At 39.6% G+C, this 24,820-nt stretch overlaps 5 protein-coding genes across 7 annotated transcripts; 2 read left to right on the top strand and 3 right to left on the bottom strand.

Annotated features, from left to right (window-relative positions):
• Window positions 1–1,713: 1,713 nt before the first annotated feature.
• Window positions 1,714–5,934, bottom strand: LOC106294819. Of its 2 annotated transcripts, XM_013730491.1 has the most exons (7): window positions 5,690–5,934; window positions 4,518–5,430; window positions 3,843–4,395; window positions 3,092–3,759; window positions 2,820–3,024; window positions 2,649–2,733; window positions 1,715–2,555 (listed from the first exon to the last, which is right to left on the bottom strand). In XM_013730491.1, exons 5-7 carry the CDS (start codon window positions 2,936–2,938, stop codon window positions 1,911–1,913), a joined length of 849 nt encoding a protein of 282 aa, XP_013585945.1. In that variant the 5' UTR covers window positions 2,939–3,024; window positions 3,092–3,759; window positions 3,843–4,395; window positions 4,518–5,430; window positions 5,690–5,934; the 3' UTR covers window positions 1,715–1,910. The 2 variants fall into 2 exon arrangements, with proteins under 2 accessions (XP_013585946.1, XP_013585945.1); XM_013730492.1 differs by having other exon boundaries at window positions 1,714–2,555; window positions 2,820–3,759.
• A 395-nt stretch (window positions 5,935–6,329) lies between these two features.
• LOC106294818 (protein RADIALIS-like 5) lies at window positions 6,330–11,042 on the top strand. Its single transcript, XM_013730490.1, has 6 exons — window positions 6,330–6,694; window positions 7,347–8,519; window positions 9,078–10,129; window positions 10,569–10,733; window positions 10,816–10,893; window positions 11,023–11,042. The coding sequence occupies exons 1-2, from the start codon at window positions 6,426–6,428 to the stop codon at window positions 7,372–7,374; spliced, it is 297 nt and encodes a 98-aa protein (XP_013585944.1). The 5' UTR covers window positions 6,330–6,425; the 3' UTR covers window positions 7,375–8,519; window positions 9,078–10,129; window positions 10,569–10,733; window positions 10,816–10,893; window positions 11,023–11,042.
• Window positions 9,692–12,344, top strand: LOC106294817. The gene is made up of 6 exons (XM_013730489.1): window positions 9,692–10,129; window positions 10,569–10,733; window positions 10,816–10,893; window positions 11,023–11,088; window positions 11,160–11,225; window positions 11,282–12,344. The coding sequence occupies exons 1-6, from the start codon at window positions 9,692–9,694 to the stop codon at window positions 12,038–12,040; spliced, it is 1,572 nt and encodes a 523-aa protein (XP_013585943.1). The 3' UTR covers window positions 12,041–12,344.
• A 26-nt stretch (window positions 12,345–12,370) lies between these two features.
• LOC106294816 lies at window positions 12,371–17,046 on the bottom strand. Of its 2 annotated transcripts, XM_013730487.1 has the most exons (16): window positions 16,998–17,046; window positions 16,587–16,806; window positions 16,150–16,276; window positions 16,008–16,051; window positions 15,748–15,841; window positions 14,922–15,655; window positions 14,721–14,852; window positions 14,556–14,628; window positions 14,337–14,376; window positions 14,165–14,237; window positions 13,971–14,036; window positions 13,789–13,866; window positions 13,514–13,686; window positions 13,365–13,411; window positions 13,039–13,270; window positions 12,371–12,832 (listed from the first exon to the last, which is right to left on the bottom strand). In XM_013730487.1, the coding sequence occupies exons 2-16, from the start codon at window positions 16,763–16,765 to the stop codon at window positions 12,462–12,464; spliced, it is 2,463 nt and encodes an 820-aa protein (XP_013585941.1). In that variant the 5' UTR covers window positions 16,766–16,806; window positions 16,998–17,046; the 3' UTR covers window positions 12,371–12,461. The 2 variants fall into 2 exon arrangements, with proteins under 2 accessions (XP_013585941.1, XP_013585940.1); XM_013730486.1 differs by lacking the exon at window positions 16,998–17,046 and having other exon boundaries at window positions 16,587–16,986.
• A 1,017-nt stretch (window positions 17,047–18,063) lies between these two features.
• Window positions 18,064–20,052, bottom strand: LOC106343187 (probable DNA-3-methyladenine glycosylase 2). The gene is made up of 2 exons (XM_013782334.1): window positions 18,792–20,052; window positions 18,064–18,339 (listed from the first exon to the last, which is right to left on the bottom strand). Exons 1-2 carry the CDS (start codon window positions 19,865–19,867, stop codon window positions 18,321–18,323), a joined length of 1,095 nt encoding a protein of 364 aa, XP_013637788.1. The 5' UTR covers window positions 19,868–20,052; the 3' UTR covers window positions 18,064–18,320.
• Window positions 20,053–24,820: the final 4,768 nt, after the last annotated feature.

The following is a 24,820-nucleotide window of genomic DNA, read 5'->3' as shown; positions in this document are numbered from 1 at the left end:
CTTACGACATTGTGGACAGTGAAGATACTCAAGCGTGGACATGGTTTTTACAAAAGGTTGAGCGTATATTGGCTGATTCCCCAAGTCTTGCCATTATATCTGATCGTGCAACATCCATTTCTAATGTTGTAAAATGTTTTTATCCATCTGCCTAACATGGGGCGTGCATTGTCCACTTAGCAAGGAACGTTAACTCCCGCTACTCGAGCAAGAACTTGGCAAAGATGGTGACTGCTGCTGCAACTGCATACATACCACGGGACTACAAGGATTCAAACGCTAAGGTTAGAGCAACTAACAGTGGATGCGGAGTTTATTTGGGGAAGATCGGTGTGGCTCATTGGTCTAGGGTAAACTTCCCGGGAGAACGCTATAATATTATGACTAGCAATATAGCTAAGCAGCTTAACAACGCTTTGAGGGAAGGGAGGACGTCACCAGTTATGGAGTTGGTGATATTCATTCAAAGGATGATGACAAGGTGGTTCTCAGCTAGGAGAAAGAAAGCAGAGAAGCATAGGGGGATTGTTAGTGTGGAATTTGATAAAGAGATGACCTCTAATATGGAAACAATGAAGGGTAGTAAAGTGAATTCTGTCTCGAATTGAACTTGTGAAATAGTGGGGAAATTTGGAGGAAAGGAGCGTGTGATGCTTGCTGAGAAGCAATGTAGTTGCAAGTATTTTGATAAAATAAAAATACCTTGTGGCCATGCTATGATTGCTGCAGATAGTTTGGGGGTGATTTATGAAACATTTGGTGGGTCACTGGTACAAGACTACGACTTGGAGGGAGACATATGCTGGGATAATTAATCCAGAGGGAGATCCTAGGGATGTTGATGTTCCGGAAGACGTTAAGAATATGGTGTTAATGCTGCCCTTGACAACGAGGCCATCAGGGCATCGTAGAAAAACAGGATTCCCTCAACTGGTGAATTTCTGGTAAGTACATGCATAGTTAAGAGTTCCATAGTTAATGTCTAGCTAAATGAATGTGTGGAATTGGAAAATCATAGTACTTGAGTGTTTTTAATTTGTGTTGCAGGTGGCGAAGAAGACGAAGCTGGTTCCTAATAAGTGTCGGAGGTGTCGTGGTGAAGGGCACAACAGGACCCGTTGCACAAACCCCATATAGAGTTGGAGGCAGGGCATGGGAATTTTTGGCTGAAATCATTACTGGGATATCACCTAATAAGAGGAATCAGTTTTTTTAATAAGAAACGAACTGGATTATGTTATGTTTTGAGACGTTTTTGTGACATTTGAGTCGGGTATTAGCGTTTGAATTATTTTGTTGGAGAGACAAATTACCTTGAATTGTAGTTGAGAGAATAATGAATTGTGTTTCCAGTGATTAAGGATTTTGAGGTATTTCTGGTGGTGTTAAGTAACTCTTTTGCATGCTGATTAACTCTAAGAGTAATTTTGTGGGAACAATTGTATGTTGTTTGATTATGTGATTTAGTAGTAGATGTGGACAATGGGTAGTACCTGTGTTCGATGTATAACATATACATTAAGCTTCACTTGATCATGTTAAGCCATATACATTAAGCTTCACTTTGACCTATATAATAAGCTTCACTTTGACTAACCTGTGTTCATAGTATCTGTGGACAATTGCCATATGCGCGGAGCAAAGCAAGCAATGTTATGGTACATCATGATTGAAAATTTGATACAAAACCTTAAACAAGAACAACTGAATCAAAGACAGAAACAACTAGCCAAAAGAACAATTGTATCAACGACATAAACATAATATATTACAGTATGATTATCTAGTTTCTCCAACCACAACATCCAAGCAAAAGTCTAGAAAAAGCAACACCATCCGAAACAGAAAAAAGTTGCATAGAGCAAGTTTCATGCTACCGCTAATAGAGAAGTGAGTAAATGGAATTGGGATCAACCGAATGTTGGAGTGTGATAAGCAGGTAGGATGATGGTTTTGTAGACATCCATAGCATACTGTTTGCGTAGATCATCAACGGTCCCGTCAGTGATTCCTAACATGTATTGAAGAGGATCACCGTGAGAGTGTAGCTCCATAAACTTGATGCTGACTGGACCACAATCACCCGACCGCTCATTTATGTAGCTTCTGGTCATCCTCTGCCAATGAAAAGGCTTGAGTCCACGAAACTGAGTTTGTTGTGGTTTAGCAACCTTCTTGACGAGGTAGGGCAGTGAAGTGAGGATGGGCTCCATGAACTTCACAACCTTCTTATCATCATACAACGTCGGGAGTGGGTCGAAGATATCAACATAGCCCATATCAAGATTTATAGCTAGTCCCACCCAGTGTCTATCTGCCCAGATCATAGGAGTATATATAGTGAACACATCTTCCATCCATTTCTTTCCTGGCTGAAGCACCAACTCAGTCAGACGGTCTTCCCATTGGAATCGGTCTTTCCTTGCCAATTTCTTGAACCTCTTGTATACCTCCTGAATCCCGGATGCTATATAGGGTGTTGTGAAAGCAAGCTTCTCTCGACCAAGCAGCTCTCTGTGCCTTTCAGCAAGCATGTACATCAAAATTTCCATGTGCTGGACCAGAATGTTACGTGTTATTCAACATGACAATACAGAGTAATCATCAAGAGAAGCAGAGAAATGAATATATGTTCGAAGGGGACTTACAAATGTGGTAACCCATTTCTGGCGCTGCGCTATTTCCAGTAAGAATTTGTTGGAGAAGTCAAATTGGGACGGAGTAATGTGGAAGCTTTGATATTGTTAGAACATTAATTAAGAGTTGAAATAATCAACAATGTTTTATGCAATGAAGGTTTGGATCAAGGCAGTACGTACACTTGCTTATTAGCTGTCAGAGTCGAGTGGAAGAGGTCCCACTGTTGCTGCGGTTGCGGAGTGATGAGGCTAGTGCTGGAATAAAAGGGCATTTGAAGAGTTCTTCTGCTAGGTGGCATTCCTCATCTGATGGCTGATGTCTTGGAGTTGGCTTTGCAGGGGAGGAGTCGCTAAGTTCAACAACATCCTCGTCATCTAGATTTTCCTGCACTCAAGTGAATGAAGGCACTTAGTAGAGGTTCTCCAATAGAAAAAAAGCCAAAAAACAGTACATGACTTAGTTCCACGTTCAAGATTGGGAGGGAGGTTCGTTTTGATGTAGCGGTAGAAACGAAGGCATTGACAGATGAGGCATGTTCAGCAAATCCGCTACTCTTAGTTGGAGAAGTCTCTGGTGTGATGGGGTGTAGTGGAGGTTTAGGCGTAGCTCGGTGGGTTGATGTGTCGTATCTAGGATTATTCAGTGATGGGGGATCAGGACTGATGGGCTCGAAGATTTCCCTACCTTGGAATAGGAGGTGGTGGAAGGGGGGGGGCTATTACGATGATCAGTTGCATCATAGATGGCAGGTGGAGAAGACGGAGACCTCAAGAAGGGAGGTGTGCCTGAAGGAGTATCTGAGATGGGTGTAGTGTGTACGGCTTGGTTATTGACGAGGGAGGCGTGGTTGCTGGTCTTGAATACGGGGGAGTTATGGATTATAGGAGAATTAGGGTTGTGTTTAGTGGGGGTGTGTTCGGGTGAGGTGTGTTGGGGTGTGTTGTGTACAAGAGTGGTGTGTACGGGTGTAATGTGTTCGGGAGTGGTGTGTTCGGACTCTGCAGGGAGATGTGTTGTGTGGAACAGGGATGGCTCGCTGGAAGGTTGGCCGTAAAGCTGAGCTGCATATTGGCTGACAATAGGGGAGGTGCATGCAATACGATCTTCCTCCATAGGGGACTGCAATGTGTAGACAGACATACAATAAGTCAATAAATTGCAACAAAGACGTTGTTCATTATAGGAAAAAGAAGAAATGGTACCGTCTTGTTAGGTACTTCCTCTGTTGACTGCTCTGTAGGGTCAGTCTGACATCCTCTATGTGAGAATTGGCGTTTGTGGGAACCACCAATGAGAGAGTGGAAGGCAGAACGCTTGCTGTGGGTTCGAGACTTCGTGCGTTTGATGAGTTGGCGTATCAGCTTAGTCTCCTTCTGTAGTTTGGAAACTTGCGTAGAAAGGTTAGAAAGCATTTCCATCATCTGATCGTTTGAATTGCTGGTTGAACCAGTTATGAGAAAGCAGTTGCTGATCCTTCTCTGGTTTCGGCACAATGGTGGTTTGTTTAAGGGCTTCCTCGGTCTCAAAGCATTTTTGGAAGCTTGTCTCCTCGTTTTTTGGTTCCTCCTCGGGAGGTTTGTAGATGAGCATGGGTGTGGAAGTGTCTCCACCCGGCCATAGATGCTTCTTGAATTGGTGGTGGTTCTCTACGAGGTTCTCCATGTACGTTAGGCGTTCATCAGCAACAACGTCGGGCCAAACTCCCCATCCTGGTTGAGGTTGGCTTTGTATTGGTATCAATGATGTAACAGCAAGCTGAAAATCCCAAAAAAAAGATAAGTTATTACCATAGACTCATAATATCAACAATATAATAAGCAAAAACAGTTAGAGGACTAATGCGCAAACATAAAAAACAAAGGAGATGAGGTTCTTACATTCTCAACAGCTTCCACGCGTAGTATATCAAGGTAGCTAATCTTCGGGTAAACATGAAGATGAGGTTCTTCGAGTTGCATGATTGAGAGCGAGTCTAAGGGGGTTGGGATTATGGACTGCAGTTCCGAAACGGCTTGAAATGCAAGGAGTTGTAATTCTAGGGGGAATCCCTTGAGCCTGAAAGTTTCTTGCTTCAAAAGATCAACAAGCGTTGCAATAGGGTCCTCGCATTTCAGAGGGATGGACTTGGGAGGTTTCATGCAGGTAATATTCTTGAGGAAAGACTCTCTGCCCCAAGGGTGTAGGCAGAAAGCGTCGACGTCCTGAACCATTTTTACTTACTTCAGAGTAGGCCAGTGGGGTTTGTTGATGAGCGATGAGAACACCATCAACAATTATTATTAGAGCTAGGCGCAGCTTCTTCATCCCTGACATCGTTTTGTCAGTCTCGAGCTTGTGGCGTAGATCAGCAATGGTGGTGTATCTCTTTTTTTCCGATCAGCTTGATCCAGTCAGGATCTTTGTGAACTTTGCTCTGGTCTTCCAATTCAGTGTTGTACCCTGCCGGAAAATCTCCACACGGCAAACCTGTGATTGTACCGAACTCTTGGAGGCCGAAACGGATGGGATCGCTTCGAAAGACTGACCAGAGTGTGTGTTTGTCCTCCACAATTAGTTGTCTGGACAGAAAGGTGTATATTATTTTACACGAGACAGGACATTGACGTGTTGGGAGCTCAAATAACTTTCCAAAACAAGACTCCCTGATGTACTGGAGCTCCTTGGTGCCCCGGAGAACATGCTGTATGAAAGCTAGAAGGTCCGGTTTGGAATAGATGTTGAGTCGACCGCTGGGGGACCGGTCTGTGGTGAACAGCCTCGGTGGGAGGCGGTGATCTGGTTTGTTGTTTCCTACAAGAATATGAAAAGGCTAGGACCGTAAATGGAAACAATCAGAACAGAAGAACAAAACTTATGATGAAATTCTAAACTTTTGTTGCTTGTTGAACACTAATGAACAAAATCGAAACTTTTATGTAAAAAAATGGAAACTTTCACAAATTTTCACAGATCTAGACAATTTTAACGGAAGTGAAGATCGACAACTAACCGGTCTTGGAAGTTATTGTCAGAACAGAGAAAAACAAGTACAGGTTTGAAGAACACAAACCTCGCATGTCGGAAAATGATATGGAGGTTTGTGAGTAGGTGCGTGTGATATGGACGTTTGTGATGACAAATCGATACAGAAGCTTGAAAAGGAGAGGAAGAAGGTAGATTCAGGAGGTGGGTAAGGAAGATGATAGAGGAATTAGGGATAATATCTACCACGAAAACTAGGGTTTTTAATCTCTCGGCCGCATAAAGTATTAGAGAGAGGGTGCGATTTGAAATGGGGGAAATCGTGTCTTTAGGGTTGCGAACAAGATCTAGATTGGTGTTGGTATAATTGGGTTTAAGTTAATAGAGGTTTGGTTTGGTTTTCAATATAGATCTGGTTTGGTTTAATTTAATATAAGGGCATCGATGTCTTTGACTAACCAAGAAGGTTGCCTCAAACGTAAAGTGTCTCTACGTGAAATATGAAACTGAAAATGTGTCTTCCAGAGTAAAAAATTCTTTTGAATATTTTGTAAAAATTTAGTAGAAACCATTTATATGGACCCCAAAAACGTAGACCCATAAGAACATTATACTTTTTATTTAATATTTTGATAGATAACCTGAAAAAGGCTAAATACTACCACTTGCGGAATCTCTCAGCTTTCTTTTCCTCCATATAAGGAGCCTATCTTGGCCTTCGTTTGTATTCGTAACTTAGCATCAATCCCTTTTCTTTCTCTTAAATCGTTTACCAAACATATTATCTCCAAAAAAAATCCCCTAAAGAAAGTTCATACTACAAAATGGCCTCAAGTTCTATGAGCTCGTCTTGGACGTCTAAACAAAATAAGATGTTCGAGAGGGCTTTAGCCGTTTACGATAAAGACACTCCCGACCGTTGGCAAAACGTGGCCAAAGCCGTTGGAAGTAAATCGGCAGAGGAAGTCAAACGTCACTACGACGTTCTCGTCGAAGATATTGAGAACATCGAACAAGACTTGGTCCCTTTGCCCAAATACAAGACCATCGATGTTGGAAGTAAATCACGAGGCATCATTGATTTTGATTTGAGGTAAAGTCTTCTTGTCGTTTTAGAACAGATCTTTTAGAATTTGTGGTCGTTTGTTGTTAAATTTATTGTGGCTAAGACCAAATATTTAGAATCTACATTCGTCTGTTGATTTATAGTAAATATATTTAGTGAAAATTGTTTCAAAATTTGGCGGTTATTTGACTAATATGAATTAGTTTTTCTGGTCGAATTATATTATTAACGTTTGGATCCGATAATAATACATCCAATGCTAAAATATCAAATGTTCAAAAAAAAAAAAAGCTAAAATATCAAGAAACATGCAGCCACACGTGCACCATCCCTTCTAATTTCTTACATTCTCGTTAAATGGGAATGGGAATGGGAATGAGTCACATGAAATCTAATCCTTATCGTACATCATCACATGCACATTGTCCTCCATTTTGAATCTAACAAACGTGTGATAAGATGCAATGCATGTATCTAGTTTTACAATATATGGTCGTATATGATCATATATATATATAACAATATATTAATTTTTTTTTGTTGAAAAAACAATATTAATATGCAAAGTGATTCTAATTTTGCACTAGTCGGTGATCAACAAAAACAACTTTCATTAAATCAATCCTCAAACTATACTAGTATTCAAATTATAAATAACTCTACTGATTTTCTTGGACAGGTTAATGAAGAATATGAGAATCCAGTGAAGTAAGCAATACTGCCTATAGAGGAGGAATATATTCGCTTGCTGATCACTGTATCCGTTACCTTTTCACTGTGCTACTTTTTTATTTCTTTTATCTTATTTAATTTTTACATCAAATGAATCAAATTACGTAGATATTATGGTTTTGTTTTTATTGATTGATTATTATGTCTTTTGTCAATTTTTGTGTTTTGATTGATAAAATATTATGGCCTAGTTTCGACGCTTCACAAGCTAGTTAACTCCCTGTTTATTACCATTTTTATTGTCCGTAAATCATTGGAATTGCTTCTTTTTTTCCTCTTGTTGTTGCATTAGATTTATTTTTTTTTTTTTGGTAAAAGCATTAGGTTTATTTTTGTTCCTCTTTTCCTATGTAGTTTTGTGTTACAAACGAATTTCGGTATAAAATTTAACATTTACACAAAAAAATAAAAAAAATAAACTAGTTTACAGCGACTCTTCTTCTCTACATATAGGGCTAGTAGTCCGACAAAAGAAAATTCATTTTATAAATAATTAAGAGTACGAATTTCACCATATTCTATATGGACCAAAAAAACGCATACGAAAATCGTTCTAATGTTGCTTAATTTAGAACTCGTATGAAACAAAACAAAAGCCACCTTACCTACTATTTTCGGTATGAAACAAAACAAAAGCCACCTTACCTACTATTTTCGGTGTAACCGCCGTCAACGGTTGGCCGCTACAGCTTAAAATAAAACCAAACTAAATTATCCTTTTGTTCTCCGTCGCATATATAAGTAAGGACCATTTAAATTTACAACCCAACAAAAGAAGTACAACACAAAACCGTTTTAACTTTATATAGACAGGTTAAATAATAAGATTATTACCTCTAGTTTCAGAATCCTTTATTTGTTTTAATATATTTTTAAAAAGAAGTTTGCCTGGAGATAGAATGGCGAAAACATGGGTAGCTGTGGTGTTGTCCGTGATGCTACTTGTTTCGATAAACTCTGTGGTTGCTGAAGAGGAACAGCCGACGACGGTTGGGCAGAGGATAGACTCCGCCTTGACAGGAGTCACCAATGCATTCAATGAACACGGCGGCAAAGATGCCGTCGAAACCATATCTTCCACCGCAAAGTCCGTTTACGGATGGTTCGGTGATAAAGCCAAGTATGTCTACCATTCTTTAAAAATCCTTTTTTTTTGTTGATAAGTTATACTAATTGAAATTAGTAAGTCTGGTTTGCTATACGTAGTTCTCATTTGCTTAGAATATATTGACATAAGTCACATAACGTTAACTAATAAATCGATAAATTTATGTCTGTTATATTTGACATTAAAACATTATGAATGTGTAGTTAGCTAAGCTGGAAAATAACCGTAAGCAAAAACAAAATGTCAGGAATGTAATGCCGTTTGAGACAAAAACTAATATTACGCATTATGGATTTAGACTTTTAGGTTTTGGAGAAAGACCTTCATTTTAGAGCCTTCTGATAATGTCTGTATGGATTTTGCTGTGATGGGTAAATGCTCTTGAATATAGAAAGAAACTATATAATTTAAGTCTTAAACATTTATATTAACCTTAGTCTCTTATAGTTATGCTTATGGGTTGTAGGTGTCAAAAGATTCAGATATATCAATCACTTTATATCATTTGTTCCTATGTTCTTAAAACTTCCATAATCACTCTTTAATGTAAGCTTCGTTTATCTTTTGTAGGGAAATGGGAATCCATTCCTAAACGGATGAATGAGTAAACATCTTATAGATGTGATGTGTTTACTTAATGAAAAAAGCTTTACCTATCTGTAAATGATTTTATTTATCAAATCTCGAATGACTAAACATGTATACCTGAATGTATTTAAACGGAACGCACGAGCTTGTCGATTATTCTGCTAATCATATACCGTAAATTAACTAATTCCTTGAGTGTGCTCCACATGATGGGCCAATTGTTATAACTAAAAGGCTCACTACCCAGCCCATTATATGTTGGGTCTGAAAGCCGAAATGATTGTGTGTTGGTGGATGCACCAAAAGCTCAACCGTAAGATGCACACCAGTTATCAACCACTTAATCTCATGGGTCAGAGGCCGCCACGTAAAGACCCAATAAAAGCATCACACGTGGCAAAATCTGAGCTAGTCAAACCGACCTACACCTTAAACTCCGCGCCTTCTTCCCCCAGAGCTGTGAAGAGATAAGCGGCGGTCCCAAATCTCTCGGCTTCGCACGTACGCACGTCACGTGCCGCGATTGCTGACTTGGTTAAAAAGACACGTGGCGGGCAAAGATGCATGGTGCTATTGTTAAGCACCAATTGTAGACGATGAGTTGGCGTGACACGTGTCGAACTCTCACAATCGGTGGGCTCCTCAAAGCATTTCCCTCTTTCTCCTCTTGGCTTGAGGAGTTGCACAGTCTCCCTCTCGTCTCTCTCTCTCTTCCTTTTTTTTTTTTTCTTCTTCTAATACGTTTTTTTTTTTGGGTTCAAAATCTTTTGTTTGAATATTTTTTCTTGATGGAGTTGGAGCCAATATCGAGCTGTTGTTCTACCTCGTCGTCTGGCGAAGACGCGGCGGCGAACATGACGGAGCTGGAGGCGGCAGAGGCATTGGCGGATTTGGCGCAGCTTGCGGTAATGCGAGAGCAGGTTTTCGAATCCGCGGCGAGCTGGGGAAGCAAAGGGAAACGAGTTAGGAAGCGAGTCAAGACCGAGTCTCCTCCGGCTGACTCGGAAACGTTACCTACTCCGGATCTAGCTGAGGTCTCTCGTCTCTTCGCTTTCCCCATATTCTTATAACTGTTTCTTTTTCGCTCTAGCTGCTGTGTTTAGATCCAAATAATCGAATCGAATAGACAGAAAAATAGTGTTCATTACAGAACATGATAGAGTTAGTTCTGTCATAATCTTAGGACATGTTTACGCCTATTAGTACAAACAATACTGATATCATCATCATCTAGAAGTTGTTTTTTTTTTTTTTTTTTTTTTTTTTTATGTTTACGCCTATTAGTACAAACAATACTGATATCATCATCATCTAGAAGTTGTTTTTTTTTTTTTTTTTTTGTTTTTTAGTCTGAAGAGCTGTTTGGTCGTTTTACCAATTTAAGTTATATAGTGGGAAAACAACTTTATGAACAGATTTGTTTGCTAGAAATAGATATGTTTCACCACAACGAAACAGATGTTTATGTAACAGGAACGGGCAGTGAAGGAAGAAGGAGCAGAACCGATTAGTAGGGAAGTAACTGAAGTTCCGGTTAAAACTGAAACGAATGGTGAAACACCTAAACCAAATCTTGCTTCGACACTAAGGTGTAATAGACCAAGTGGCTGTGGCCGATCCAGGCAGAATTTAAGTGAGGTAAGTTTATTATTTTTGTAAGAGGTCTTAAAGTTTTCTCTTTTAAGTTTCTTTATTGGGAACTTACGATACTGCTCTTTAGGCTGAAAGAGAAGAGCGTAGAATCAGAAGAATACTAGCTAACAGAGAATCCGCTAGGCAGACTATTCGACGAAGACAGGTGGTACATATGGTTTACTAGCTATGCTTAGTTCTTTTGGACCTGTAATCATTAAGGCCTAGATTCCGCAAATTAACCACATAAAAATGTATTTTAAGTGTACAATTTCGCATATATATATATATACAGGCAATGTGTGAGGAGTTGAGTAAAAAAGCAGCTGATCTAGCATATGAGAACGAGAATCTGAGAAGAGTATGTAAAACTACTCGATTTACACATCTCTAGACCGTTGTTATAATAGCTAATGACATCTCTGTTGGCAGGAAACAGATTGGGCCTTGAAAGAGTTTCAGTCTTTGGAGACGATTAACAAGCATTTAAAAGAACAGGTCAGTATCAGCAACACTAATGCTTGCACTACCATATCTCATGTGCCATTTTACAGGTAGCGAAGTCAGTAAAACCAGAGACAAAAGAACCTGAAGAGTCCCCCAAGCCATCACAAGTTGAGATGTCTACATCATCTACTACTCCCTTTTACTTCTACAACCAGAATCCTTACCAGCTTTTCTGCTGGCCTCATGTTACACAACCATCAAACCCCATGGTGTCACCACTCGAAAGCCAAAACGGTTTCACAGCACCTTTCACCACTAGCGAAGGAGCTTCTGCCAAAGCCATGACCACGCAGGAGAATGGAAACCCTGGTGGTGTTGATAATGGGCAGAAAACACATTTCTACGTCGTGCCATGCCCTTGGTTTCTCCCTGCTCCTACTGATCAAAGCAATGGCGTCCCCTTTACGTTTGAAGAACCACAAAGAGTCGTTTCTTCAAACGGGCACCATACCGATGATTCTTCAACAAAACCAGTTGAGGTCACGAAAACTCTGACTAGCATCAAAGAAGAGAACTCTGGTTCAACCGAGACACGACCTTTGTATGATCTCAACGAATCAGCAGCCGAAGTCCTCTCAGAAGAGGGAGATGGTTTTCCCGTAACAACGCAACAACAAGCTTTTAGTTTCAAGCGTGAAGATGTCTCTGACTCGCCTAATGGAGTCACTCCGCCTGGCCACCGTGTTTTGATGTCTCTGCCTGGGAAGAAGCAAGGCTCCTTGGCTGCAGCGGAAGCTAGAAAGAGAAGGAAAGAACTCACTAAGCTCAAGAACCTCCACGGCCGTCAATGTCGGATGCAAGTATGACAACATTACAATATAGATTCATCCTTTTTAACCAGTTGCATTACCACTAAAGGTACTACTACTTCCCTTTGTTTTTGTCCGGGGCATTTTCCAATTGTTTCGGCTTTTCTTTATTTTAAACACCGACGTCACACTGATCCAACAAACAAAATTGGATTACTATTATTATTACACACAAGGTTAGTAGTGTTTTCAAGAGTTTTGTTTTTCACAAAATGTTGTTGGACCATTGTAAGATTCTGTTTGCTTCTCAGTGGAAGTTTTGTATTAACATGTTTTCAGGGCTTTTGTTCCCTTTTTAGAAGACAGAATCAATAAGGTTTTGGAATGAATCAGTTTCCATTTATTATTAACTAGTGACTAAATTATTAAGATATTAAAGAAAAAGCATCCAAGATCCTGTTCTACATTGGGACTACATTTATCTCTGAGGCCTCCAGTTTGGTTTACCGACCGAACCAAATGAAGCAATCTCTTGACACCGAACGATCCCAGCAGCTCCACCATAACACAACAATCTCTCGCTTCCTTTGTTCATATTCCACCGCACTCTGTGCATCGCCACCATTTTAGGTGGGAGCCTTTCTACTTTCACTCCGCTGCTACTGTTGCTTGCTTCCTTTCTTCTTCCTTCTCCTTCATCCCCATCTTCTTTAACACAAACCAGCGCTCCTCTGTTCTCGTCCTCCTCTATTGTGTTCCCCTTTCCCTTTTTATCCTTTGACTTTGATGCCTTCTTGTTAGTTCCCTCGGGTTCAGACTCTGATCCCGGTTCCTCATCCTGTGCAAAAGCTGTAGACATGTAAAGTAAATTAGTTTCAATCAGTGTTTTAAAAATCGGTTTAGAATGCGGGACCATCTAATCGGCAAATTAGATCTAGATGAAAAGATTTTTCAAGAACAATTTTTTTTTCAATTATTTAGCTGCTCAGAAAATTGGTTTAGGTGTCCGCCTAATACGGTCTGAAGGTGCTCAGGAGATTTAGTTTTAAACTGACCTAGAGGCTGACCATCTGAAACAGGAGACGTGTGTCGGTTAGGAGATTCATTCAAGAGACTTTTAAGGCATCTCTGTTTTTCACCGTTCTCACTAACTAGCTTCTTCAACATGATTGGCACATTAGGCGCTGGACTATGCACTATAAAGGTGGAATCGTTCATTGTCAGTCGTCCACAGAGGAAGTGATGTGTCCGGTTTCTCGGGTCTTTTTCCACTGCTTTGGTCGTAAGCTGTAAAAACCCCAACAAGACAAAAGAAGAAAATCTTTAGAAAATACACAACAGAAGAGGTGCAGTAAAAAATTAAACGACTTTGTAAACATACCTGGAAATGAGCAACGGACCCATCTGCAGTGCAGTAAGCAGCCATGCCTGATGACGTTAAAACATTATGTCAGTGATGTGTAATAATAAGTTTTACTTGAGGTGACTTTGTACAATTGAATTTAAGCACAGTACATGAAAAGCATTAACCTGTTAGCCGTGAAACTTGAATACTCCAGATGGGGTAAGATGAACAGTTATAGACGCTTAACCCTTGCTGTTTTGTGTTAGGGTAAGGCTTTCCGGTTGCGGGAACATCGTAGGCTACCTTCACCAAGCTTAGGATTCTCATTGTTCCATCCTCAAAGGACAATAAGACACATCTGCAGATGAATTTTTCAAAAACCATGTTTTTTTAAATGAGGATTTCAAATAATTGATCCAAAAGACTGTAATCAACTAAACAAAGAGGAAACGATTAGTACTTTGGGTCTTGTAACCAATCGAGGCTGTAAATAAACCTTGGTACTGGATGCAAATCCCATAAAGGACGGTAAGGATCACTACAGAAAAAAAAAAACATAGGAAGCAAGCAATAAGTTATGTAGTAATGCAAAATAAATATTAAAAAAACAACATGTATGTAGCTGATATTTGTTAAGTGTACCGTAAGTCCCAAAACTTGAGACCTCCATGTCCAGCAGTAGCTATAACGTTTGCACTTTCCTGATCACTGGAAATTTTTTAAGAAAGTTTTTCGATTATTTCCCGTTAGAATAATATATTAGTCTCCAACTGAATGAAAGCAAAAACGGAATACGAGAATTAATGATCTTATGGGTGTGATTTCATGTCACTGACCTTTCACCAGGAGCCCATGCAACTGCCCTTATAGGAGATGTATCTGCGCTGAAGACAAGCAAAGGTCTTGTATCTGCATTGGAAAGCAAATGTGAAACCACAGATCACTCTATAGCCCCCCAATGTGGAAAAAACTATTTGGCAAGGAAAAAAACATATCAGATTGTAATACCTTCTGAAGATTTAGTTATAGAAAACTTCCAGAGAGCAACCTGATGCAAAGATATGAAAAACAGAGCCAAGGCAATTAAGCAGCGCAATTCTTATTCCTCAATACATTTACACATTAAAAAGGGTATATAAAGTATGATTGAAATGGTAGTAGTTCAAAAACTAAAAAAAAAAAGTATGATGGAAATGGTGAAGAAAGTGAAAATAATGTAATAGTTACCGTGCCATCGTGGCAACCAGCGAGTAAGAAGTCAGGGTTCCCAAAAGTCGACCATTCAACTGTCAAAGGAATACTGTACGATGATAGATGAGCAATAATCAAATAGTATATGCTTTATGAGCAAGAATCAATAAAAAAACTAGCAAATGTAAGACATGTACTAACCTCTGTGAATCACCACACTTCAAGTTTGAACATTTAAAAACGGGAGCCAGTTTCACGAAACGAGGATCAGTCGCTTCTTTATTTGAAGACAAATATAGAGCTGATATAGCCTGAGGCATTGGAACATCCCACCTGCATAAAGTTGTTCCATCATTTCGCATAGTAAACGCATTAGGAGGATAAAAGAAGTATCTGACTTACACTTCCAGAGATCCATTCCCCAGCAAGACAGCTAAGTACCCCATTCTATGTTTATCAAGAGAGTCATCCGGAGATAAGGGACGCCATTTCATATCCCAGGCAACTTTTCCATTGTGTGCCAGGCATAAGACAACCCTTGGAAGAGCAACGTCTTCGGAGATACCTGCGGATTGTTCGCCTGGCACGTTGTTTCCAACAGCTTCACTATCTTCTGACATGGCCGGTTTGCAAGGTTCTTCAGCACGTTGGGTTTTTGTTCTTCTTCTCCGAACGGGAAGTTTGATATTTGCATTTTCTGAAGACAACGCTTGTCCTGAGCTTCCACTGTTGGTTTTAGTTTCAGTTACCGGAAGAGGAGTTTCGGGAACAACTGGCTCTTCCGGATATCGAACAGACAAAGCTTCAATGTATAGAACGTCACCTTCAAGCCCAATAGGAAGGTCAGCAGTACTACACTTCCTTTTAGGTCTTCCCCTTGTCTTCTTAGGCTCTGTTGTTGTCTCTACTGGATGCTTTCTAGGCCTGCCTCTCGGCTTTTTAGGTTCTCCTTTATTATTAAACTCAACGGATGGTTTCTTTTGAGGCTTTGCTGTCTTCTTCCCTGATGTATGGGCGCTATCGTTCTCGCATTTGACGTTTATAACGCACCATATCTGAATAATGCCCCTGCCTGAAAGTCGAACCCCTATCTTGTGACTGTATGACTGAGGCGGATGAGTAGCCACAGCTAGAAACTGCACAACAGTAAGAAAAAAACCCAGAGCAATGAAAACCTATGATTTTTATTTATGTAAAGTATCAAAAGTAGAAAATATGAAATAATCACCTCACATTTTGCCAGAGCTTCTGGATTTACATGAACTCTGGGACACCACTCCAATGCCCAAACGGAGCCTCCAACATGCATCACAAAATCCTTGCTGCAGAGGTTAATAAATCATCACATAAATGATCATGACTAGGAAACAAAAGGACAAGAGAAGATATATATATATACACACACAAACAGGCACTGTAAGTTTTGCTAGCTAGCCAGAACAAGTTGAGATTTAAACAATTACCGATCATGTAAATCTAAATTATTACCTGAGTTCACCAAATGATGATGATTCATCGTCATCTATCTTAACCTGAGCCAATAATAATACAGAGTCAAAAGAGCATTACTGTTGAAGCAATGGAAATTAAGAATCAAGACTAAAATAAAAATGTTTTAGTAGGCACACACCTTAGGAGCTCGTGCAGAAGAAAATTGAGGCAAAGTGTGACTGTTGACATCCTTTGGTTCACAGCCTTTTTCAGCTTCGTTATAGAATCCAAAACTTTTTGGTTCATAACTAAAATGCCTCCATTCCCTAAATGAGATTAGATGATTGAGTATCAAAATCAACGAGTAGAAAACACTGTGGAATCTTTTCTACTAACAATGCAATTCACAATGATCAGCTGGTCTCTTGGATAGAAGAATGAATTATTAAAAAAAAAAAAAAAAAACTATTCATTTGGTTTGTATTTTCATTAGAACACACATTCATGAAATCGAATACAGAAGTTGCAAAGATCTCAACCACTTAAAGCATAGCTTCTTGTCAACGGTATTTATACAGTGCTAAACTAAGATCAACGTTGTATGAATGAATACACATAACTGACTCTTTTACTGACCTCAAGAGTGTAACAGATGATGATAGTCTGTTGAGATCAGTCTTCTCAATATCAATACCAGTTTCATTACATAGATCACTGATCGATTCCATTGCCTTCAAATGATTTTCAACAGAATAATCAAACAATGATATACTACATCCTTCTTCTCTACTTCCTGAAGGCTCTTCTTCATTCATTGATCCCGTTTTTTTTTTTTTTAAAGTGTTCAAAACTCCTCCTTGGAACATAAGTTGTAGATCAGATTACCAGTTAGTACGAAGCACGAATTGAAGCTTCGCACATTCATCCCCGGATAATTCTTACACTAGATGAACTTTTAATTTCGATAAAACAGAAAGCGAGAAGAACTAGGGTTTAAAAGCTTAACGAAATTAAGGACAACACTTGGAGGAACAGAACAGAACTCACCGGCGACAGGCGGGGTACAAGTCTTTGGATGCTTTTTTTTGCCTCTCGACCAGAGATCGAATCGTGACTACTGAAATTTAGTACCTACAGATATTAGTTTGATTATGCTTGATTAGGTTTGGGCCGTTAACGGGCCTCCAGGTATCCTTGTCCAAAAAGTTATCTGATAACCTCGCGATTACATAGAGATATAAGGGGTGGGCATATCGGTTTAGTTTCGGGTTCGGTTTGGTTTGGTTAATTTAGGTTTTATAAAACTCAACCCAATTTAAACCAAAGTAGCTTTGGTTTGGGTTCGGTTTGGATTTAGTTTGGTTCGGTTTAGTTTAGATTTAGTTTGGTTTTCTTTAAAAATCTATGAAACAAAAAAAACAAGCTCGATGACAAAACTCTTAATCACGTCAAAAGAAGAAATACATAATAATCAAAGAGAAGACTATTTGTAATCTAATTAGTGTAATAAATACTTATAAGCATTCCAAAACCTATTAACTAAAAGACTATTTGCATCGATCTTTTTGTTTTTATTGATCCTATAATAACTGTTACATAATTTAGAGAAAGAAAATTGGAGAAGATGAACGAAATAAGATGGCTACAATTTAGATGCTTATAGTTTTTAGGTTTTGTTTTCAGTTCAATCTTTAGGTATTAGAATTATTTGAATCATATTTGGATTTTTTTTTAAATATATAGAAGTTAAGAAAAAATGGAAAACAAAACTTTAAGTAAAATTTACAATATGGTTGCATATATTTTTTTGGTTTGGTTCGATTTGAATCCAAACCAAACCAAACCATTCGGATTGAGTAAAATATGAACCAATTGAGTTATGTAAAGAACACGGTTTGGTTTGGATTGGTTTAACTTCGGTTGGTTTGGTTTGGATCGGTTCGGTTTGGGTTTTTGCCCACCCCTAGAGATATATTTCTCAAGTGGCTGTTAATTTATACCAGCAACGACGAATCAGAACAAAAACTAAACGTCGATTTAATGTTAGCAACGAATCTTAGATGGTCTAAAGACCGATTAAGGATGAGGTGTGTGTATCTATCTGTTCTAGACATAAACAGAAAGGAAGCTTGTCTTGAAAACACCTTTGTCATTCATTAGCTACTCTTAACATTTCATTACAGACTCTCTAACTCGACTAATAAGTTGGTCAGCTTTGTGTCTCAAATGAACCCACACAGCATACAAAAAGAGTTCCTTTCATTCCTTCTCCCGGACCTTTTTTACTTAGACAGAAGAAGCCGACGACAAGAACAGTATCTCACATAAGAAGCCTTCCAAACAAAGACAGTAAAGCGAGAGGAGACCCAGCTATGACTGTCCCCAAGACCTGTTATAAGATGTCATCCAAGGTTCATCAGAAATATAGCGTATAAAACAATGCAGTATGCTTAAAATCATACTGATATATCTAACGATGGGTCAAAAAGAATCAAGAAAATGGTTTATGCACGACCAATCCTTAAGAGAATTCTGCACAGCAAGTACATATACACAGAGAGAAAGAAAGCCAATAAATCTAAAATTCACAATTGTTGAAAATTTAACATCGATCCAGGTAATGAATCACTCACTCACTCACTATTAGATGGTGTTTTAGAACATCAGTTGTTTTTGGGACACATGACATGAAAGCTCATTACCAGTTTCCTATATACCTCTAATCCTCAAGACACACAAGTATATCACTATCAACTATACACACATTCCACAAATCTTTTAGACAAAGCAACAAAAACCGTTTAGTTTGCATTCACCGAAAGTAGCAGTGATCATACTTACCCGATACTGAACACGCTCATAGGATCCAGAAGCTGCTGTGACTGCTGCTGCTGCTGCTGCTGCTGATGTTCTTGTTGTTGAATGTCGTCTAACGGCGGCGGCAACGACATAACACTTCGTGAAACAGTACTCGTTGCTGATGCGCCCTTAGCTTCAATAAGCCGCCACATGTACCAAGAAGCCACCGACCTGTACGGCCGCCACTTAACACAAAGCTGCTCCATTTGCGAAGGCCGAGGCAACTCCTCCAAGTTATACAACATCTGAACGCCTTTCCTAACCCCGAGATCATTAACAGGCAAAACATCAGGTCTGTGCAAAGAATTGATCATAAACATATGGACAGACCACGACCCGATCCCATTAACCATCGTCAGCATCGTGAACAGAGACTTATCATCCATGCTCACAATCGCGGAATCGGACAAGATTCCGTTTTGATACTTCCTAGCGAGGTCGTGGAGGTAGCTCGCCTTCCTTCCCGATACTCCTATCTGACGAAGCTGCTGAGGGTCCAAGGCCAAGACCGTCTCGGGGACGACGACGTGCTCTCCGCCGCAGAGAGCGACGAACCTAGTGTAGATCGAGTTCCCGGCTTTCGCGGCGAGCTGCTGGTAGAGGATGTTGCGTATCAGAGCCAAGAAGGGAGTCGGGAAGGACTCGAACGAAGGCGGAGGGTAGACGTCGATCAGCTCCACGAGCAGCGGATCCGCGCTGCGGAGATGGTGAATCGCCGCCTCGAGCTCGCCTTCGTACGTGAGCGGGCGAGCGTGGATTCTCGGGAGGGTTATAGCGCGTGACTGCGACGGTTTACCTTTAGCTGCAGCCTCCGCCTTAGCGTCTTCGCCGTCGTCGTGCGTGAGCTTCCGGATTTTACGGGGACGGAGGGGGATTTTGGAAGGGGGAGAGGAGACGTTGCCTAGTTCCGTGATCCGTCGGGTGTCGATGGTGGTGGATGAGACGATATCGCCGGAGACTTCGGTTGAATTGACGGATGCGCCGTTTGATTGCGGCGGAATTAGGGTTTGAGTCTCGGGTTGGGGAGATTGTGGCTGAGACGAGGATTGTTCGCCCATGTTGTGAATCGATAACTCAGGAGGATGAAATTAGGGTTTTTGGAATTGATTTAGAAAGAAGAGGATTATTGTATATACTTCTCCACTTCTTCTTCTCCGAGTGAAGAAGCCACGTCTCTCGAGTCTGACTCTGATCCGTCGTTGTATCTTCTCTGAGGCGCGCCTTTTGTGAGAGTGACCCTCACGCTCCGACGACCAACATATGTGTTTTATTAGGTCACAACTACTCGGCCATTTCAAAGCCCAAACCCGTCTTGTTAAGATGTTTAAAAATTCAAGCCCATTGATCCAATTATTATTTATTCACATATTACATCAGTAATTTCCTTTAGTTGTATTTGTTGTATAATGATAATAATTCATTGTTGCAAAGAAAAGAGAGAATAATTTATTATTGATCTGTAATTTTTTACGAGAAAAACTTTAGTATATGTCAATGTTATCGTTTACATGGTGTTCAGAGAAATATGAGCAACAATGAAACAGAGCAGAAGAAGAGATACCTTTCCTAGTTGTTTAATCATTTTTTATGGCCCGAAATGAATTAAACATAAATTACCTATAACTTATTGTCTCGAAGCTGAATCTGTAATTATTCACACATTACATTTAGTTTATGGTATAACTGGTTGTTTGATGATGGTAATTCATAGCTTGATCTGTCATTTTCGTATGCTTCAGAACAACCCATACAGGTATTGGAATTGAAGACTGAAAATATCTTCAAATAAACAAATAAAAAGCATCGTCGACGTCGACTGTAAGATTCCAACTAAAGAAGAAGTGGGGACAACAGTGAAACAGAAAGCTTGTGTCGGGATCCGGAAACGTTAACAAGAGAACATAGGCACGTACACGTGAGAGATGATGACGAGACAACCAATGAATATAAACAAATCTACAGTTTGGGGTCAGCAAAATAGTATTTTTATATGTGAAGTAGGGGATGAATCAGAAGAACCTATGAATCATAACCCCCAATAAGACGTGTTTGGTGTGATATCTACTGTCTTTTTTTTGTCGTGGCCTCGTTCACCACCTAATTAGATTGCTCTCGATTTAGAGCTCATTCAATAACAAAAAATAGTATAATAAAACTTCGTCTCAATTATGCATGTCTTCAGGGCAAGTGTAGAACCGTTTCTGTTGTTTATTGCTTTTGGGTATATTAAAGCTTTTAGCTAAACTTCCCACTACATTTGTCACCTTTTTTGTTTAATAAAAAAAACTAGTGTATTGACGTATTGTCAGTCAATATGGGAAGTTTAACTAAAAAACACTAATGTAATATAAGATACGTTATTAACTTTTAACTAAAAACACTAAAAAATATTTCCTAAATAAACGTTTTTTATCAGAAAAACTTCAAATCATGCTTTAACGATCCTAAATGGGTCTGTCCCATTATTCATGCTCTTAATCACTGCATGTATAAAATATCTTAAAGGATTATATGGTTAGAAAACCAGAAATACAAAGTTATTTAGGTAACAATTCAAAAACTTTGTTAATTAGGTAATCGGATATATGAGGCAAAGGGAATTTACCAACTTCTCCCTTTCTATATCGATGCAGAGTACATAGGAAGCAGGACCTACACAAATCTATAGCAGATATATCTTCGAGATACACCTGCCAGGTTCAGATTGGAAAGAAACGTTTTGTCTTATTTAGTTTCTCACTTGCAGGCTACACTGTTGCGAGACACTCGCCATCCTAGCGCGTGAAGGCGCCCATAGTAGCCAATCTCTTCTGGTAAACTAATATGTCGTATAAACACTGTTACGTGGTTATCTTGAGATATAGCACAGACAGAAATGTATTTACAATTCAGAAATTTTGAAAGTAGAAACCGACGGAGAAATGCAGTGGACTTTTGTGACTGGGAATACATTATTCAACATAACAAAATAGTTCATTTATAATAAAAGCAGGGAATACATAATACGAAACCATCATAGATCATAAAGCTCGGCTTAGAACACACTGTCTTAACAAAATAAAGACAAGAACAACACAACCACAACAACAACATGCATGAGGTAATATCTTAATTTTTAAGGATGTAAACGATCACTGCCGCTGCGACAACGAAACCTCCCCAGGTAGAAACAACAAAACGACGATATTTCTTCTCAGAATCAACATTTTGGCTTTTCACTAGATCTTTGATCGCCTTCAACAAATCGTTTGTAGGCCCGGTCGTCTTTACGAGCTTAAGGGCAGATAAGTCAGCACTGATTTGACCAATTGAATCACGCAAAGCCTTGATTTCATTGGTTTGGCGCCTGATCTTGTCACGAGATTCAATAAGACTTTGCTTTTGCCACAGACACGGCGGTGCCTTATCATACCAAACTACAAACCCATGGTCCTCGCAATTGAAATAGCGTCTTCCTGGGTTGTCATCGGACCAGGAAATGCACTTGTGCGTCCGTTGTGAACAGTGACACAATGGAGCTTCCTCGTTGGAGTTAGCAACTACTGAAGCGTAAGACGAAATCTCACTTGACGACATTGAATTTGAGAAAGAAAGGATCAAAATGAATTTTAAGATCTAAGCTAATCGAATTTTAAAAGGAAACATGTGGCTCTCAAAGGTCCACATCGTTGGGCGATACTGAAAACATATGGAGATGAAACAAACACGTCAGTTTTGATAGCGACAGAGGGAACCAGACCGGTTAAGAAATAACCGACTGTTAGGTTCGATACGTTATCGGTTTAATTCCTTTTTACCCATTCTAACCGACGATTAAATTAACTAATAAACCTCAAGATGTCAGAGATATTTTCGGACAAACAATAGGGAATCATGAGACGTAAACTAGCTAGGTGGCAGCATTAAATACTTGCGTTAACTGGATATGAGTTGAAGTAACTCGGGTTAACTCTTCAGCTTTCTGCTATAAATTGATAGTCCCAGCTACAAATATTGGCAAGAAGACAACCCAAAAAAATCCAGATTGGTCTTCTAGGTTTCGGAAATCAGTTGGCGAAATCACGTGAGAGGTTATCATCTCTCTCTTTCCTATTTAATTCCCTCGCTAGGGCATTTATTTCAGTTTCCGGTTATGAAAAGATACATTTAGGTTTTGTTCATGGATATGATATGGCTTTCAAACCCTAATCGTGAAAATTATTTACTATTATTGCAGATGGGCCGATTATTCTTGCTCTTGCAAGGGCTGTGGACAAAATCCGATAACGGGGTCTGGAGTTTTGAAGAAATTCCCGATTATCAACGTGAATCATTGATAATCAACAGGACCGACTCTTTCGAAGGACTCATAGAGCGAATACGCATAACACTAAATCTTGGCATTTTTGACGCCGGTGGTTTTGACTTATCAACTACCTGAGTGGATGCTACTTCCTGACGGTCCAAGGACACCTCTCACCACTCTGTTGGTTGACAAAGATGTGGAAACAATGACTAGCGTGAGCGACTACATGACAGAGGTCTTTCTGTATGTGACTAGTGGTCCTGAACATGTTGCAAAATATCATTTCCAACGTCGCTACCCTTTCACCATCGGCGAGAAGAACTTTCTCCAAGAAGGTGTTTCGGAGGACCAACATCAGGAGGATATAAAAGGTTCACTTCTTGTATACTATATAATTTCATATATTAATTTTGCAACCATTATGCTGATCTAACATTTTGTTATTGTTATTAATGGCACAGAGTTGGTTGGTGGACATCCAATAGTTTGTAGCAAACACATGTTGGAAATAATGTTCAATGAACCACAACTTCTCATTGTCTTCCGTGTTGCTCTCGAAATAGAACTGTTGTATGCTAACATCGGTGAAGATGGAGCTGAGTTGCCTCGATTAACCGTCGATGATGTTATTGACATGGGCCAAGGCGTCACCATTTCTCCTGAAGATCCATACAATTTCGATCCTTATGAAGATGAAGGTATATAATTTTTAAAATATTTTCAACCAGATAGGATGCTGTTATGAATCCAGTAAAATATTGTTGTTTTCGAAAATAATGGTTACAAAACACCATATTACAATGTTATAGCTCAAATGAAAGCTTTTAGATTTAGTATATGGATTAGGTTCATCTCGTAGGAATAAATTGTTAGGGAGCATAGTATAAGATAATGTAGACGATATAAGTGTTCTCTATTAATACTATATATTTGGGTTATGGGTAAACTAACTATATGTTGATGTCCAGTCTTATATGGCGAGCTGGTGACTCTGGATGAGTTGGAGGGAGGATTTCCTAATACTCAAGAACCGTCAAACATTCACCTCCCAACCAATGGTGGCCATCAATCTAACGGAGATCCTCCACGCGTTCTCCCAACATTTGAAGACATGAATGAGGAAGAAGCCTACTGGAATGGTTTGTTGAATGAAGATGTCAGCTACGAAGTTTACGGTAACCCTCCACAACCTCCCCCTCATGGTGCAACAAACGTTCAAATTGGCCCAAATAGGAGAATCTCGGCAGCGCCCCCGCCACTTGTCATTCTTATTCAGGATGACGACGATACGTCACACACTGGTTCATCTGATGGCATCAACGATAATGAAAACATCATAACTTTGACTCAAGCTGTTCCAATGCCGATGGTTAGTACAGGACAGTCAAACAATGATGCTCCAATTGGCAACGGTAAATATTTTTCCAACTTTATACACATAAACATGAACCAAATTATATGTATTGTACTATGCATAATGCTCTTATGATGATATAGGACGAACCTCTAACGTGGTGGATACTGAAGCAAATCCAGTTACTCCTCAACTCCCCGTCATTGGAACCACAAATGGTACTGCCACCGTCACTGAACCAAGTCTTGAGCTCACCCTTGGAACTGGAAACGGACAAACCATAAATCCAGGTGAGACTTTGATCGACATATCCGACTCTTCTTCTGAAGCAGAAGATGTTACTGGTGGGTTAGGTCCCCTCTTTTAAAATAT

The sequence above is a fragment of the Brassica oleracea genome, chromosome C5, assembly GCF_000695525.1.
Source record: "Brassica oleracea var. oleracea cultivar TO1000 chromosome C5, BOL, whole genome shotgun sequence".
NCBI classification, from domain to species: Eukaryota; Viridiplantae; Streptophyta; class Magnoliopsida; order Brassicales; family Brassicaceae; genus Brassica; species Brassica oleracea.
The sequence above is the reverse complement of the archived record's forward strand: the minus strand, read 5'-3'. Positions and strand labels throughout refer to the sequence as shown.